Raw genomic sequence first — 14,246 nt, forward strand, 5'->3', positions numbered from 1 at the left:
ATTCTTGCATTCTTGCATTCCGATCGATAATCTACTTAGCTCTGAAATCCATCTTGTTGGGGAATTATGTGTTCCTTAGGGTACCTACATGTAAAGTATCGCCCCTGTGTTTCCTGAAGTTTAAGACAAATTAATATACCTGAGATACTCTATTGAGCCTTTGTGCATTATTTGAAAGTTCAGGTGTCCCATAAGGTACATAAGAGGTCGAGGCACCTAGGGCAAGCGGATCACGTGATCCATGGAAGCTACGGCTGTAACCTTCTGAAAGCGGCGACATTTCACTGTTCAGTTGCAATGCCTTGGGGATTTCTCTGTGAATCATTACTCTTTATCCAAATACACATGTCATGGACGGCCCAATTAGGACTCGATTCAGCTCTCGCCCCTCAAAAGCTAGCTGTCTCATCCGCAAGCAGCACTCGGGCAACCGGGAAATCGCCTCGGTTTGCCGGTACCTTGACTAATTTATGGCATAGTTCCTGTTATCCAGGGAACAGAGCCGTATGATTCACATCTATCCCTGTACAGCATTACCCGAGCCAAGAATACTTCAGCCTCGCAGGCAGTATGGGGTTCACTACAGTAACGGTGCCATTGGTCAAACCCTATATCGATGGGCAAGAGTACTATAGAATCCAAAAGCTCTTTTCGGGATTTGCTGTTGGCTGCTTATCTTTCCTAAGTTTAGCCACTGTGGGTGTACCAACAGATCCGTTCGAAAACAGGGAACGAAGACTTTTTACGTTGCCATATAGACATAGTTCATAGACTCATGATGCCTTACCATTAGCTCTGACCCACAAGGAACAAAAGTCCGTGTACCATTTTATAAAGTATCATTTCCTTCAATTCGCGCCTGAGCTGAAACATTCTTTCTTCTTTTGTAGAGTTTTGTACCAGTGATTAGGCACCTGGCTTGATTATGGACAGTCCCAGTCGTGTGTATCTCTTCGGAGACCAGACTGCGGATTTCGACTCGGGGATCCGGCGCCTTTTGCATGCTAAGAACGACTCGCTGCTGTCGGCATTTTTCCAGAAGTGCTACTATGCCTTGCGCAAGGAAATTACTGCACTGCCGCCATCTGAGCGGCAGAAGTTCCCTCGCTTCACCAGCGTTGTTGATCTGCTCGCTAGATACCGAGAGTCGGGACCAAACGCGGCCTTGGAGAGCGCATTGATGACAATTTACCAACTGGGAAGTTTTATTCAGTAAGATTCCCAAAACTTGCTACTGCAAACATTGAGAATCTGGTTTCTGACTGTTTCTTAGCTACTACGGCGATTTGGGTCATGCCTATCCGTCGGGAGACGAGAACTGCATTATTGGTCTTTGCACCGGTCAGCTTGCATCTGCAGCTGTCAGCTCTTCGAAAACAGTCGGAGAGCTTATTCCAGTCGGCGTTGAAACCGTGGTGCTTGCTTTGAGACTCGGTATCTGCGTCCTAAAGGTTCAGGATCTTGTAGAAACGAACAAGTCACCAGGAGCAAGCTGGTCTGTGCTAGTTTCTGGCATGCGCGAGCCCGAGGCTCACGAGCTGATTCAACAGTTTGCGAAGACGACTGTGAGTATTTTACTTGAAACCCTCAAATATGTATTTATCATATAACTAATTTCCGAAGGCTTTGCCCCGTGTGTCCCAGCCTTACATTAGTGCAGTTAGTCAAAATGGACTCACAATCAGTGGCCCTCCAACATTCCTTGGCCGTTTCATTGAGATCAACCTCACCAAGGAACACAAGCCAATGAGGGTCCCGATCCACGGCCCATACCATGCTTCTCATCTGTTTGATGACAGAGATGTTAACCGTATCATGGAATCTTGGCCCAAGGAAGAGTTCGCGAGCTATGTGCCTCAGATTCCTGTTCTCTCCTGTGAGACTGGCCATGAGCTCCAGGCCGAGAGCCTGGAGCAGCTCTTGAAGTTCTCCCTCGAGGAGATCTTGCAGCGTCAGCTTTGCTGGGACAAGGTTATTGAATCTTGTCATTCGATATTGGAGACTGCTACGACAACATGCACATTGCTTCCAATCTCTAGCACTGCTACCCAGAGTCTGTTTAACTCGTTAAAGAAAGCTGGAATCTCCAACCTCGAAGTTGATGGCTCCATCGGCGAGGTTCAAAATGACTCTGAGGCTGAGAACCGCACTGGCCGTGCTGAACAATCCAAGATCGCGATCATCGGTCTTTCGGGCAGATTCCCAGAAGCACCTGACACCGAAGCATTCTGGGACCTCTTGTATAAAGGAATGGATGTTCACCGTGAAGTTCCCGCCGAGCGATGGGATGTAAAGGCCCATGTCGATATGGAAGGAAAGACACGAAACACCAGCCAGGTTCAATACGGATGCTGGTACAACGACGCAGGAATGTTCGATCCTCGTTTCTTCAACATGTCTCCCCGTGAGGCTCTTCAGGCTGATCCTGCTCAGCGACTCGCTCTCCTGACCGCTTATGAGGCATTTGAGATGGCTGGCTTCATCCCTGACAGCACTCCCTCTACACAGAAGAACCGAGTCGGTGTCTTCTATGGAATGACCAGTGACGACTACCGTGAGATTAACAGCGGTCAGGATATCGATACCTACTTCATTCCTGGTGGTAACCGTGCTTTCACTCCCGGCCGTATCAACTATTACTTCAAGTTCAGCGGTCCCAGCGTCAGCGTTGACACAGCTTGCTCTTCAAGTCTCGCAGCAATCCACATCGCTTGCAACTCGCTGTGGAGAAATGACTGTGACTCTGCCGTAGCTGGCGGTGTCAACATCCTCACGAACCCTGACAACCATGCAGGTCTCGACCGTGGCCACTTCCTCTCAAGGACTGGAAATTGCACTACCTTTGACGACGGAGCTGATGGTTACTGTCGAGCTGATGGAATTGGTTCCATCGTTCTGAAGAGACTCGAGGATGCTCAGGCTGATAACGATCCCATCTATGGTATCATCAATGGAGCGTACACCAACCACTCTGCCGAGGCTGTTTCCATCACCCGGCCTCACGTTGGAGCCCAGTCATTCATCTTCGATAAGCTTCTCAACGAGTCTAACACCGACCCTAAGGAGATCAGCTATATTGAGATGCACGGAACTGGAACTCAGGCTGGCGATGCAGTGGAGATGCAGTCAGTTCTCGACGTCTTTGCTCCAGACTACCGTCGCGGACCAACCCAATCTCTTCACCTCGGTTCAGCAAAGGCAAATGTTGGCCACGGAGAGTCTGCCTCTGGTGTCACCGCTTTGATTAAAGTGCTGATGATGATGCGGAAGAACATGATTCCTCCTCACTGCGGTATCAAGACCAAGATCAACCACAACTTTCCAACGGACTTCCCTCAGCGGAACGTTCACATTGCTCGAGAGCCTACCGCATGGACCAGACCCAGTGGCGGGAAGCGCAAGACGTTCGTCAACAACTTCTCAGCCGCTGGCGGTAACACTGCTCTGTTGGTCGAGGACGGTCCTCTCAATGAGTTAAATGTGGAAGATTCCCGGTCTACCCATCCTGTGGTTGTCTCTGCACGATCCCAGTCTGCCCTGAAGAACAACATCTCTGCTCTCGTGCAGTACATTGACACGAACAAGAACCAGTTCAATGTCAACCCGGCCAGCCTTCTTGCCAACCTTTCTTACACTACGACCGCCAGACGTATCCACCATCCGTTCAGAGTCGCGGTTACTGGATCTACACTGGATGAGGTCAGAGGCGCATTGGCTCCCATTGTCAACCGTGATAGCATCAGCCCGGCTCCTGCTACCACACCTGGTATTGGATTTGTCTTCACTGGCCAAGGTGCTCAGTATACAGGCATGGGCAGCCAGCTGTTTGAGAGTTGCTCACTCTTCCGTACTCACATCGAGCACTTTGATCGCATTGGTCAGAGCCAGGGCTTCCCAGCCATTCTGCCCTTGATTGACGGAAGCGTTCCCATTGAGGAACACAGCCCAGTTGTCACTCAGCTCGGAACCACTTGCATTCAGATGGCCTTGACCAAGTACTGGACCTCCCTAGGTGTTGTCCCCACCTTTGTCCTCGGCCATAGCCTCGGTGAGTATGCTGCACTCAATGCCGCCGGTATCCTGACTACCAGTGATACCATCTATCTTGCCGGTCGTCGCGCACAACTTCTCACCGAGCAATGCAAGGTCGGAACACACGCCATGCTTGCTGTCAAGTCTTCCGTGGCACAGGTGAAGCAGCTCCTTGATAACTCAACTGAGGTGGCTTGCATCAACGCTCCTAGTGAGACTGTCATCAGTGGTGCGAGCGACAAGATCGATGAGCTGGCACAGACCTTGAGTAACGAAGGCTTCAAGGCGACCAAGCTGAAGGTGCCTTTTGCTTTCCACTCTGCTCAGGTTGAGCCTATCCTGGAGAGCCTTGCCGAAATTGCTAAGGGTGTTACCTTCAGCGAGCCTACTATTCCCTTCGTCTCTGCTCTTCTCGGAGATGTTATCAAGGATGACAGCAACGAGATGCTTGGCCCCAACTATCTGACTCGTCACTGCCGTGAGACTGTCAACTTTTTGGGTGCTCTGGAAGCTACCCGCCATGCCAAGCTGATGAATGATAAGACCCTCTGGGTTGAGATTGGCTCTCATACCGTCTGCTCTGGAATGGTTAAGTCAACATTCGGCCCCCAGGCAGCCACTATGGCTTCTCTCCGTCGCCAGGAAGATACATGGAAGGTCCTGTCGAATAGTCTTTCGGCGCTTTACCTTGCCGGTATTGACCTTCGCTGGAAGGAGTACCACCAGGACTTCACCGCTGGCCACAAAGTCCTTCCACTGCCTTCATACAAGTGGGACCTCAAGAACTACTGGATCCCATATACCAACAACTTCTGTCTGCTCAAGGGTGCCCCGGCTACGCCAGCCGTTGAGGCCGCTCCAGTCTCTACCTTCTTGACGACGGCAGCCCAGAAGGTTCTTGAGACAACCAGTGACTCTTCTTCGGCCATGATTGTTATTGAGAACGATATCGCTGATCCCGATTTGAACCGGGTCATTGCCGGTCACAAGGTCAATGGCGCTTGCCTTACTCCCTCATCCTTGTACGCCGATATTGCCCAGACACTCGGTGAGTATTTGGTGCAGAACTACAAGCCCGAGTGGAAGGACCGTGGTCTGGATGTTTGCAACGTGACAGTCCCCAAGCCTCTCATTGCTAAGGGTGGCAAGCAACTCTTCCGAGTCTCGGCCACTGCCAACTGGGCCGAGGAACACGCCAAGGTGCAAGTTTGGTCAGTCACCCCCGAAGGCAAGAAGATCCTCGACCACGCCAGCTGCTCTGTCAAGTTCTTTGACACCAGCGCCTCTTCGAGTGAGTGGAAGCGAAGCGCCTACCTTATCAAGCGAAGCATCGAGCATCTCCAAGAGAGCACTATCTCTGGTCAGGCGCACCGCATGAAGCGAGGAATGGTTTACAAGCTCTTCGCTTCTCTGGTCGACTATGATGAGAACTACAAGTCCATCCGCGAAGTCATCCTTGACAGTGATCAGCACGAAGCTACGGCTCTGGTCAAGTTCGAGGCGCCTCCTGGCAACTTCCACCGCAACCCATTCTGGATCGACAGCATTGGTCACCTCTCTGGCTTCATCATGAACGCCAGCGACAACACCGATTCGAAGAACCAAGTATTCGTCAACCATGGCTGGGACTCGATGCGCTGCTTGAAGAAGTTCGACCCCAGTGTTACTTACCGAACTTACGTGAGGATGCAACCCTGGAAGGACTCTATCTGGGCTGGTGATGTCTACCTGTTCGAGGGTGATGACATCGTCGCTGTGTATGGTGGTGTCAAGGTATGTTGAGATTACCCAATCATTTGGAATGAAAACCCTAACGAATATATACAGTTCCAAGCACTTGCTCGGAAGATCCTCGACATGGCTCTTCCTCCTGCCGGAGGTCCTGCCGCTTCTGCTCCTAAGCCAGCTGCCGCTAAGCGCACTCCTGCTCCCATCGACGTCCAGAAGGCGAAGAAGGGACCTGCCAAGAAGACTGCTGCGTCTACGCCCAAGTCTGCAGGACTAAGTCTCTCTGCTCGCGCCCTTGCAATCCTTGCTGAAGAGGTTGGATTGTCAGCAGCTGAGATGACCGACGATCTCAACTTTGCTGACTACGGAGTTGACTCTCTACTCTCGCTGACTGTCACCGGACGCTTCCGCGAGGACATGGGGCTAGATCTCGACTCCTCTGTCTTCGTGGATCAGCCCACTGTCAAAGACTTCAAGCGCCTTCTGGCTCAGATGGGTCCTGCCGAGAGCAGCAGCGATGGATCAAACAGCGAAGAAGAAACGTCCTCTGCCGCGTCCTCGACAGATATCTCTAGTCCAAACTCCAGCGGTCTTCCGACTCCTGCTAATGAAAAGTCCATGACACATGGCACAGTCGAGCAAAACGACAGCATGAAGCAGATCACCGCAATCTTGGCCGAGGAGATCGGTGTTGATCCCGCGGAGCTCGACGGCGATGCCAACCTCGGAGAGATGGGACTGGACTCATTGATGTCTCTCACAGTCCTCGGAAAGATCCGCGAGGAATTGGACATGGATCTCTCAGGAGAGTTCTTCATCGAGAACCAAACCCTCGATGACATCGAATCAACTCTTGACTTAAAGCCCAAGCCAGTCGCTGCAGAGGCCCTCATCCTCCCCGAGCAAATTCAGGTTCAGGCCCCGAAGTCCGCCCCCAGCACTGCATCCAGCACTGCCTCCAGCACTGCCATCCAGCACCCGCCGGCGACCTCGATCCTCCTCCAGGGTAACCCCAAGACAGCGACCCAGAAGCTGTTCCTATTCCCAGATGGCTCTGGCTCCGCCACCTCTTACGCCACCATCCCTGGAGTGTCCCCAGACGTGTGCGTCTACGGACTCAACTGCCCATACATGCGCACCCCTGAGAACCTTAAATTCCGCCTAGATGAGCTGACAGCTCCCTACGTGGCAGAGATCCGGCGCCGTCAACCAACCGGCCCATACAACTTCGGCGGCTGGTCCGCCGGTGGAATCTGCGCCTACGATGCCGCGCGTCAACTAATCTTCGAAGAGGGCGAGCGAGTCGAGCGCCTGCTCCTCCTGGACTCCCCCTTCCCAATTGGACTGGAGAAGCTTCCTCCCCGTCTATACAGCTTCTTTGATACCATCGGGCTATTCGGCGAGGGCAAGGCGCCTCCACCAAAGTGGCTGCTCCCCCACTTCCTAGCCTTCATCGACTCCCTCGATGCGTACAAGGCTAAGCCATTCCCTTACCAAGACGCCCACCTGGCCAAGAAACTCCCCAAGACATTCTTGGTCTGGGCTAAGGATGGTGTCTGCTCCAAACCTGGTGATCAGCGTCCTGCGCCTGCTGAGGATGGAAGCGCTGACCCACGTGAGATGCTTTGGCTGTTGAACAACCGTACTGACCTCGGTCCGAATGGTTGGGATACCCTCGTTGGCCCGAAGCATGTTGGTGGCATTACCGTTATGGAGGGTGCCAATCACTTCACCATGACTCGCGGCGAGAAGGCAAAGGAATTGGCTGCTTTCATTGCTAAGTCAATGGCTGCCTAGGCGCACTGCATTTTGAATTCTGGAAGTTTGGGGTTTGGTAGGAGTTTTTTCTTCCGGGTTCCGCTTCGCTTTTCCCGCTGTCGCCCTTTTTTTTTTTTTGGTTCATTTTGCTCTTCGGCACAACAGTCCTTTTTCCATTCCTGTCTTATTTCTTTCAGTGTATATTTACATGACCCTCGGCTCTATCCCATTATTTGGGTTATATTTTTAATCATTTAACTCGAATCCGAATCCAGATTGATATTTAACTTGGGATTTCTTCTTTTCCATAGATAGCGCAATGGAAGGGCTACACTAGCTGGAACACTGCATAGCTATAGAAAAGATACAACCACAATTCAGAAAAGAATGATATCATGTTATTGAACGCGCTGCCAGTGTTGCCTCAGAGAGCACAAGGTAAGGAACCAGAATGCATTGCAGGTCCACACCACACCGGATGACTTGCGAAGTGAAAATCGCTCATGAATGAATGGAACAGGATGAAGGAATGAAACGCCAGAAATATGCAATGTCGCATTGAGCGGACGAAGGGAAAAGGCTCGCCTGGACTGATGTGTAAAAAGGGTTGCAGAGGGAGAATGTTCCGAATGTCAAATGTGGTGTCTATACGTCATAGATCACCAGAGTAGGGAAACGGGTTGACAAGAGATAGATGGCGAGAGATGGGGGTGGGGAGAGGAGGCCCCTGAGAGTTTTCAAAACCGCATTTCTGAGCTAAATCGCAGTGCGCTGCCTCTACCCGGAAGACCACCGTTGTGGCCATTGCCGTTATGGCCAACACCTGGGCTAGTTGGACGACTGCTGGCGGAGATCTTAGGGCTTCGTGGCTGAGTGCTCGTTGAGCGGGTGGATGGTCGATTTTTGCGGATTTCACGAAGCTCCTCTTCCTTTCTGCGTAGGAGTTCGTCACGCGCCGCTAATGTCAATTCCAGCTCTTTGTTCCGAGCGAGATGGCGAGCAGTGTTGTCCTTGATGTTTAGTTCGCGAAGTTTGAGCTTGTTCTGATCGGCTTTGCGCTTCAAATCCTCGTTTTCGGATGTCAGTAGACGGCTTTCATTGCCTGATTGAGCTGCCGCTGTAGATGCAGTTTGATACTGCTCTCTAGTATATTCAGACCGTTTCGCTTCGTAAGTAGCCTTGCGACTGAGGTCCTCATTTTCCGTAGTTAGGCGACGGATTTCGCCGCGTGCTGTCTCCAGTTCAGCAGCGCTACCACCGCCAGCTTTGATCGTTTCTCTGGCTTCTTCAAGTTCATGCCTGAGTACTTTCTTTTCTTCTTTCAAAGTGAATACCTCCCGCTCCCGCTTTTCGAGGTTTTGCTCAAGGGTTGTTTTGTACGCAGCCAATGCATCACGCTCTTTGCGAACCATGTGGACTTGTTCGGTCCGAGTCTCGAACCGGTGTTGTAGTTTGCCGAATGCCAGTTCCATTTCTTTCGCCTGAGCACGCACTTGAGCTAACTCTGTCTGCAATTGCTCTTTCTCAGTCGCGTGGGCGTGCTTCGTCTGGATGAGAACTTTCTCCAGTGACTCCAAATCGTTATACAATGTTTGGCTTGGAGGCTTCGTTGACTCGGTCCATTGACTGTTGTCTTGAGTATCGACTCGTGCGCGCTTTGACGTGTGATCCTCACTTTCATCGTCCTGCCACGGAGTTAGTCAATCTTAAGAAATAGCTACACGGTAAACTTACTAGTGACCGTTTCTGGGTCTGTGGGAGTGAAGAGCCAGATGAAGGGGTTGACGACTCCAGTTCCTCCTTGGACACAAAGGCCAAAGGCTCAATCGTGGCAAGTGGCCAGCCGGCAACACTATCCAGGAGGTATGTGAGAATCTCTTCGGCGTCCTCATGTACACCCAGCGCATCATCCTGGAGATCACCGACCTCGTCGTGAAAACGGGCAGTGTAATGAACAAGCCAATGCAATCGCTCTGGCTCGGGCAAATCCGGCAAACAGCGTTGGATGTGTTCACTGGTGTTCGCAACGAGGAACCAGATGACAGGGAGCAAGTTTCCGTTTCGGGCATAGGTAGTTCGGATGTGTTGCATGGACGGGCTCTTAGGGTTGAAAGAAGCATCTAATGCAAAAATGGCAGATGGTGGCTTGTAAAGTTCGCGCACGCTCTCGCTGGAATGGATACCAAAGCTGAGTGGCCCCCTCGACAGGGATACTTCCAGAGTGCGGCCCATGTCATCGCGGGGTCTGGTGTATGCAAAGCCTTTCCCTAGCAGATAACGCTCAATAACTGCCTGTTTCTTCTCGTCTTGAACCGCAATGATCACATGAAGCTCATGCGTTTCCACGGCATCCATGAGATGACCAAGGAAGAGGAACTTCGCACTGGAGTATTCGGCCCAGGATGCCTCCTTCTCAGGGTCCGAATCAGAGTCTTTGAGATGATTTGCAATGTTAAGGTCTGGATGAGTTGAAACGTTGTTCAGCTGCATAACAACCTCCCGCATCTTTTGTTGGAGATGTTCCCGCTAAAAAAGATGTTAGATGTCGGAATGATATCTCAGGCACGACGTTCACTCACCTCAGAAACTGGTATTTGGCTATCAGACTGGAAACCAACGAAGAACCGGCGAATGCTTGTGGCTGCGTCTGCCAACACTCGTTCATAGTCATCCTTTACCCGAGAGTCCATTGGAAGAGTGACAGCAAATTCGGAGGGCCCGAGGAGGACCGATCCTGGCACGATCTCTTCCGTGCCTGTGGCCGTCAACGCACTTGGATGAATGGTTTGCATCGAGGGTTGACCTAGATGACCATGGGCTAGCTCCGACGGTGGCAGTAGAGACGAATGAGCATGATGAACTGCAGTGTGGGAAAACGGGTTCGCCTCAGCTCTGACACTGAGTGGTGCGGTTGTTTCAGGGACCGTCACTGGCATTGATGCCTCGATATCCCCCACGGATGATGGGGTGTCAATTCCACTGGCCGTTTGAGTTCCCGCGGATTGGGGTTCTACGTTCAGTTGGGCCCATGCGTTGCGAATTCTTTCTCTTGGAGTAGACCCGGGTAGATCACCGAGCGGGGGCTTGGTCTCTCTTTCATCCATCGTTTGGCGTGATGACCGTGCAGGGAAAAGGCTAGAAAATGAATGGCTCGGTTGATCAAAAACTTCTCCACTCAATTTTCGTTGCTGTGAAGGACGGAAGATTGTTTCTGGGATCGTGCCCAAATATCTTGGTTTTGGAATTTTCGCTTCTGTAGGAAAATAAGCAAAGTATGGGCCTTGCTCAGGAGGTGCAAATACCTTCAATTGGACCACGTGATGGGAAAGGTTGGGAGATCAATGTACTGTAAAGATTGGGAGTGTCAAACGAGATATTGCTTTTCGCAGATGGTGACCCAGCGGGCGTCTCGGCTACTTCGCTAGCTTTGTAACCTTTGTAGGTGCCTGGTGTATTTGGAATAACTGACGCCAAAGTGCTGTTATGATTGAATTGCCAGTGCGGAGGCTCTCTGGCAATCAAAGAATTCAGATCAGAAGTAGGGACCTGCACTTGAGTGTTTTGCAGCGGATCACCTGCAGCGACTTCTTCACACTCGGCCGGTGGGAGGTCCTCGGGGGGCGGAGAAGCTTCGGATATAGTCTCAAAAGAAGAAGAGCGGTGTCGTGGTCGTAAGTCGTCTGAGGAATAATCGAGGGACGCTCGAGCGAGGTTTGAAGCTGGGACGAGGTGGGCTTCAATGGATTCAAGTATTTCCGGAAGATCGTCCTGCTTTACAAACAATGCCGAGGACGCTCGTGAGCTGCGATCACCCTCTTCACTCAGAGGTTTGGCGTCTTCACTCCGAAATTGGCCGGGGCTGCGACTGCGACTGGGGTTGCTGCTGGGGCTGCTGCTGTGAACCTCTTGTTGTAAGCTGCTATCAGAGGAGATGATAATTGGACCAGCTCTTGAATTGCGGGCTTTCCACTTCTCCCAGACCTCAATAGCAAGCTCGCTGGCGTTCTCTTTGGGTTCCTAGGTGAAAAGGCGTGTGTTAGTCTAAGCTCGGCGCGTTACTATGTGAGCTTCTTAAAGAGCAGTCGCGTAATGCGACTCACCCAAGTTGGTTCGTAAGGACCCTCCCAGTCAATGAGGTAATGTGTATCGGTTTCGCGCAGGATGCTCTTAATAGGCCACTCGTCCTCTGCTTCGCTGTTATCGCTGCTGTCACTACTATCAGTCGTGATTGTAGGTCCAGCTCCAGGTGAGTCAGCACATCTTCTAGAACTTCCGGTGTTTCGGTTGTTGAGGGTGGGAGAGTGAGCTCGGGACATCATATGCGGGCGACCTGGGTCTGGGAGATGGCATGACGGGGCGATGGAATGTAGATTGGATACTTAGGATAAGCTCCAGTGAGCAACTGTATTGATCCCGGCCACATACAAATATCAGGAGACATCCAACGTTTCCCGTCGAGGTATGAAAGAGAGTAACCGAACGGCGCGACGGGCGGATGGATAACAGGCGCTTCACGTGATGAGCTTATCGGTAGCCCTACATTGCCAATGTTGAATAGCGAGAAGTCTACACTTGCAAGTATAGGAAGGCAAATAAGAGTGGCTCTGATCAAATTCTCTATCAAACTAATTATATATGTTTTATCGATTGCTCGAAGTTTGAATGGAGATTGGAGAAACATTCGCCTTTAGCAACCACCACGTCACTATTCGCCGTATACAACTTCGCTAGATCTATACCAAATCTCGTCTATTTCTCTTTCATTCTCACAGTCACAGCGTAGTCTATGTCTATGTGGAGTTTGTATGCTAATCATAAGCGGGGACCTTGTTCCCTTTTCCACTCTTCAAAGTCGAACCCGATTTCTGCGAGGCTCCTGATCTCGCCTCTCTCAGCTCCCCTCTTCACGAAAGCTCGTCTAATGTCGGGGAAAAGAGCTCGCATCCATCTTTCCCTCTCACCCCACCAAGGACCGAGTTTGCCTTGTCCATCATTTGACAAGCCTGGGCGTAAATTCGCCTTTTTCGCCCAGTCGTGGAGGAAGTTCAGATAATCTGCATCCGCGGGAAAGTGAAGGATATGGAATGCTTTCCCATCCCCTTTCTTGTTGATTTCAGCATCCTCCCATTCTCGCATAGCATTTTTGGGTGGAAGTGTAAGCCGCGCAGACCACACACGAGAGAATACAGCAGCTTGGGCCTCTGCCATGGGGAACGGAATGACCCGTTGCGGAAGAACAGGGAACGCGAGCGTCGGGTGCTCTGTATAAAATAATTGCTGATATATGTTTGTCGTTCGCCATCCATGGGTGACAACTGGTGGGTTGAGCGAAGACAAGAAAGGGAATGAATAGAAATAACCAGTACAGAAAACAATCGCGTCGATCTGTTCTTCAATGTGGCCGTCTGCAAATTTGATGCCTCGGTTATGTGTTGCCGGGGGAAGAAACTCGACTATCTCTGGGCAAATGATTTGATTGCCAGCTGAAGATGCAGCCAAATATGATTCGGACTTCTGGGAAACCACCACTCTGCCTTTGCTCACTTCGTTGATTTGGGCACCAATGTCAAGACCTGAAGCAGAGCTGCCGACCACAACAACCTTCTTACCCCGGAAGGTTTCTGGTGAGTCATAGAATTTGGAATGGGTGATAGTCCCAGGGTAAGATGCATCCCAAACCTCTATACCTGGGGTACCCGGTAGATAGGGGACGGTGAAATGACCGCTTGCAACCACAACTGCATCATAAGTCCGAGTTATTTCAGCGCCGGTATAAAGATTCTTTGCTGTTAAATCCCAGGTGCTCAAGCCTGCATCCTTGAGTTTCACATCCAATACTTGGGTCTCGAATTGAATGAGTGATTTGATATCCTTGGCATAATCCTCAAGGTACTGCTTCACCGTCCGGTGTTTGGGGAATAGCTGGGTTTCCGATGGCCATTCCTGGTCTGAGTAACGCATCAATTCCTTAGGGATATTGGTTTCCAGTAGATCATAAAGCGGGGACACGAAAGTTGCCTCACGCTTTCCCTCAGCCCCATCGATCCATATCGGTTTCTCGAGTGGCTCGTGGGGGGTTAGATGAGGGACAGTAGTTGACATCCCGGTCTTGGCTGAACTTGGATTGTGGTTCCAGGCTCCACCGACTGAGCTTCTTTGCTCAAAGACCTCGATTTGATCGAAGTGTTTCTCCGCGAGCAGGTACCTGGGGTGTCAGCATGCTACGCAGTGGTACAAGATATCACCCACATACTTGACTGAAGCCAGGCCAGATGGCCCAGCGCCAATAACAGCCACTCGGCGGATGGGATTTGTGAGTGACATTCTCTGTAGAGAGTCACTATTCCGTACGGTTGTAGCAAAAGAGTGTCAGATGCGAGATGGAGGGGAGCGCTGGCGCCATTGTGGAGCTATGTGCCCACATCTTATCGAGGTACAACAGATTAGAGTATAGAAATGAGGCTATTGTAGCTAGGGATTGGTATAATGCAAGCTCAATAAGCTCAAATAAAGAGTATATATGACAAGAATTGGAATAATCGTACACTTTAAGCCCAACAAAAAAGACACACTTCATTGTTTGAAGCGGTGTAATTCTGTTCCACCAATACAGACCTTACACATAGTAGCAGCCTAGTGATACACCTGTATTACGACAGCACAAAGCTGAAGCTCCCGACTTTCTTTGATCTCAACACTTCCCTCCTTCACCTCTGTCTTTCCCTCAC

General features: G+C 50.9%; 3 protein-coding genes across 3 annotated transcripts; 1 reads left to right on the forward strand and 2 right to left on the reverse strand.

The window, feature by feature from the left end:
* Positions 1–925: 925 nt before the first annotated feature.
* On the forward strand, positions 926–7,557 carry pksP (polyketide synthase alb1; the record flags this gene model as incomplete). The annotated part of the gene is made up of 4 exons (XM_058517882.1): positions 926–1,212; positions 1,274–1,565; positions 1,624–5,805; positions 5,860–7,557. 4 exons carry the CDS (start codon positions 926–928, stop codon positions 7,555–7,557), a joined length of 6,459 nt encoding a protein of 2,152 aa, XP_058368670.1.
* Positions 7,558–8,255: 698 nt separating this feature from the next.
* Positions 8,256–11,834, reverse strand: N7446_009138 (uncharacterized protein; the record flags this gene model as incomplete). The annotated part of the gene is made up of 5 exons (XM_058517883.1): positions 8,256–9,203; positions 9,253–10,044; positions 10,098–10,771; positions 10,821–11,535; positions 11,619–11,834. The coding sequence occupies 5 exons, from the start codon at positions 11,832–11,834 to the stop codon at positions 8,256–8,258; spliced, it is 3,345 nt and encodes a 1,114-aa protein (XP_058368671.1).
* A 496-nt stretch (positions 11,835–12,330) lies between these two features.
* On the reverse strand, positions 12,331–13,842 carry N7446_009139 (putative flavin dependent monooxygenase; the record flags this gene model as incomplete). The annotated part of the gene is made up of 2 exons (XM_058517884.1): positions 12,331–13,723; positions 13,772–13,842. 2 exons carry the CDS (start codon positions 13,840–13,842, stop codon positions 12,331–12,333), a joined length of 1,464 nt encoding a protein of 487 aa, XP_058368672.1.
* Between the last annotated feature and the right edge of the window lie 404 nt (positions 13,843–14,246).

Source organism: Penicillium canescens (genome assembly GCF_028828765.1).
Source record: "Penicillium canescens strain IBT 15451 chromosome Unknown utg000006l_segment0_segment0, whole genome shotgun sequence".
NCBI classification, from domain to species: domain Eukaryota; kingdom Fungi; phylum Ascomycota; class Eurotiomycetes; order Eurotiales; family Aspergillaceae; genus Penicillium; species Penicillium canescens.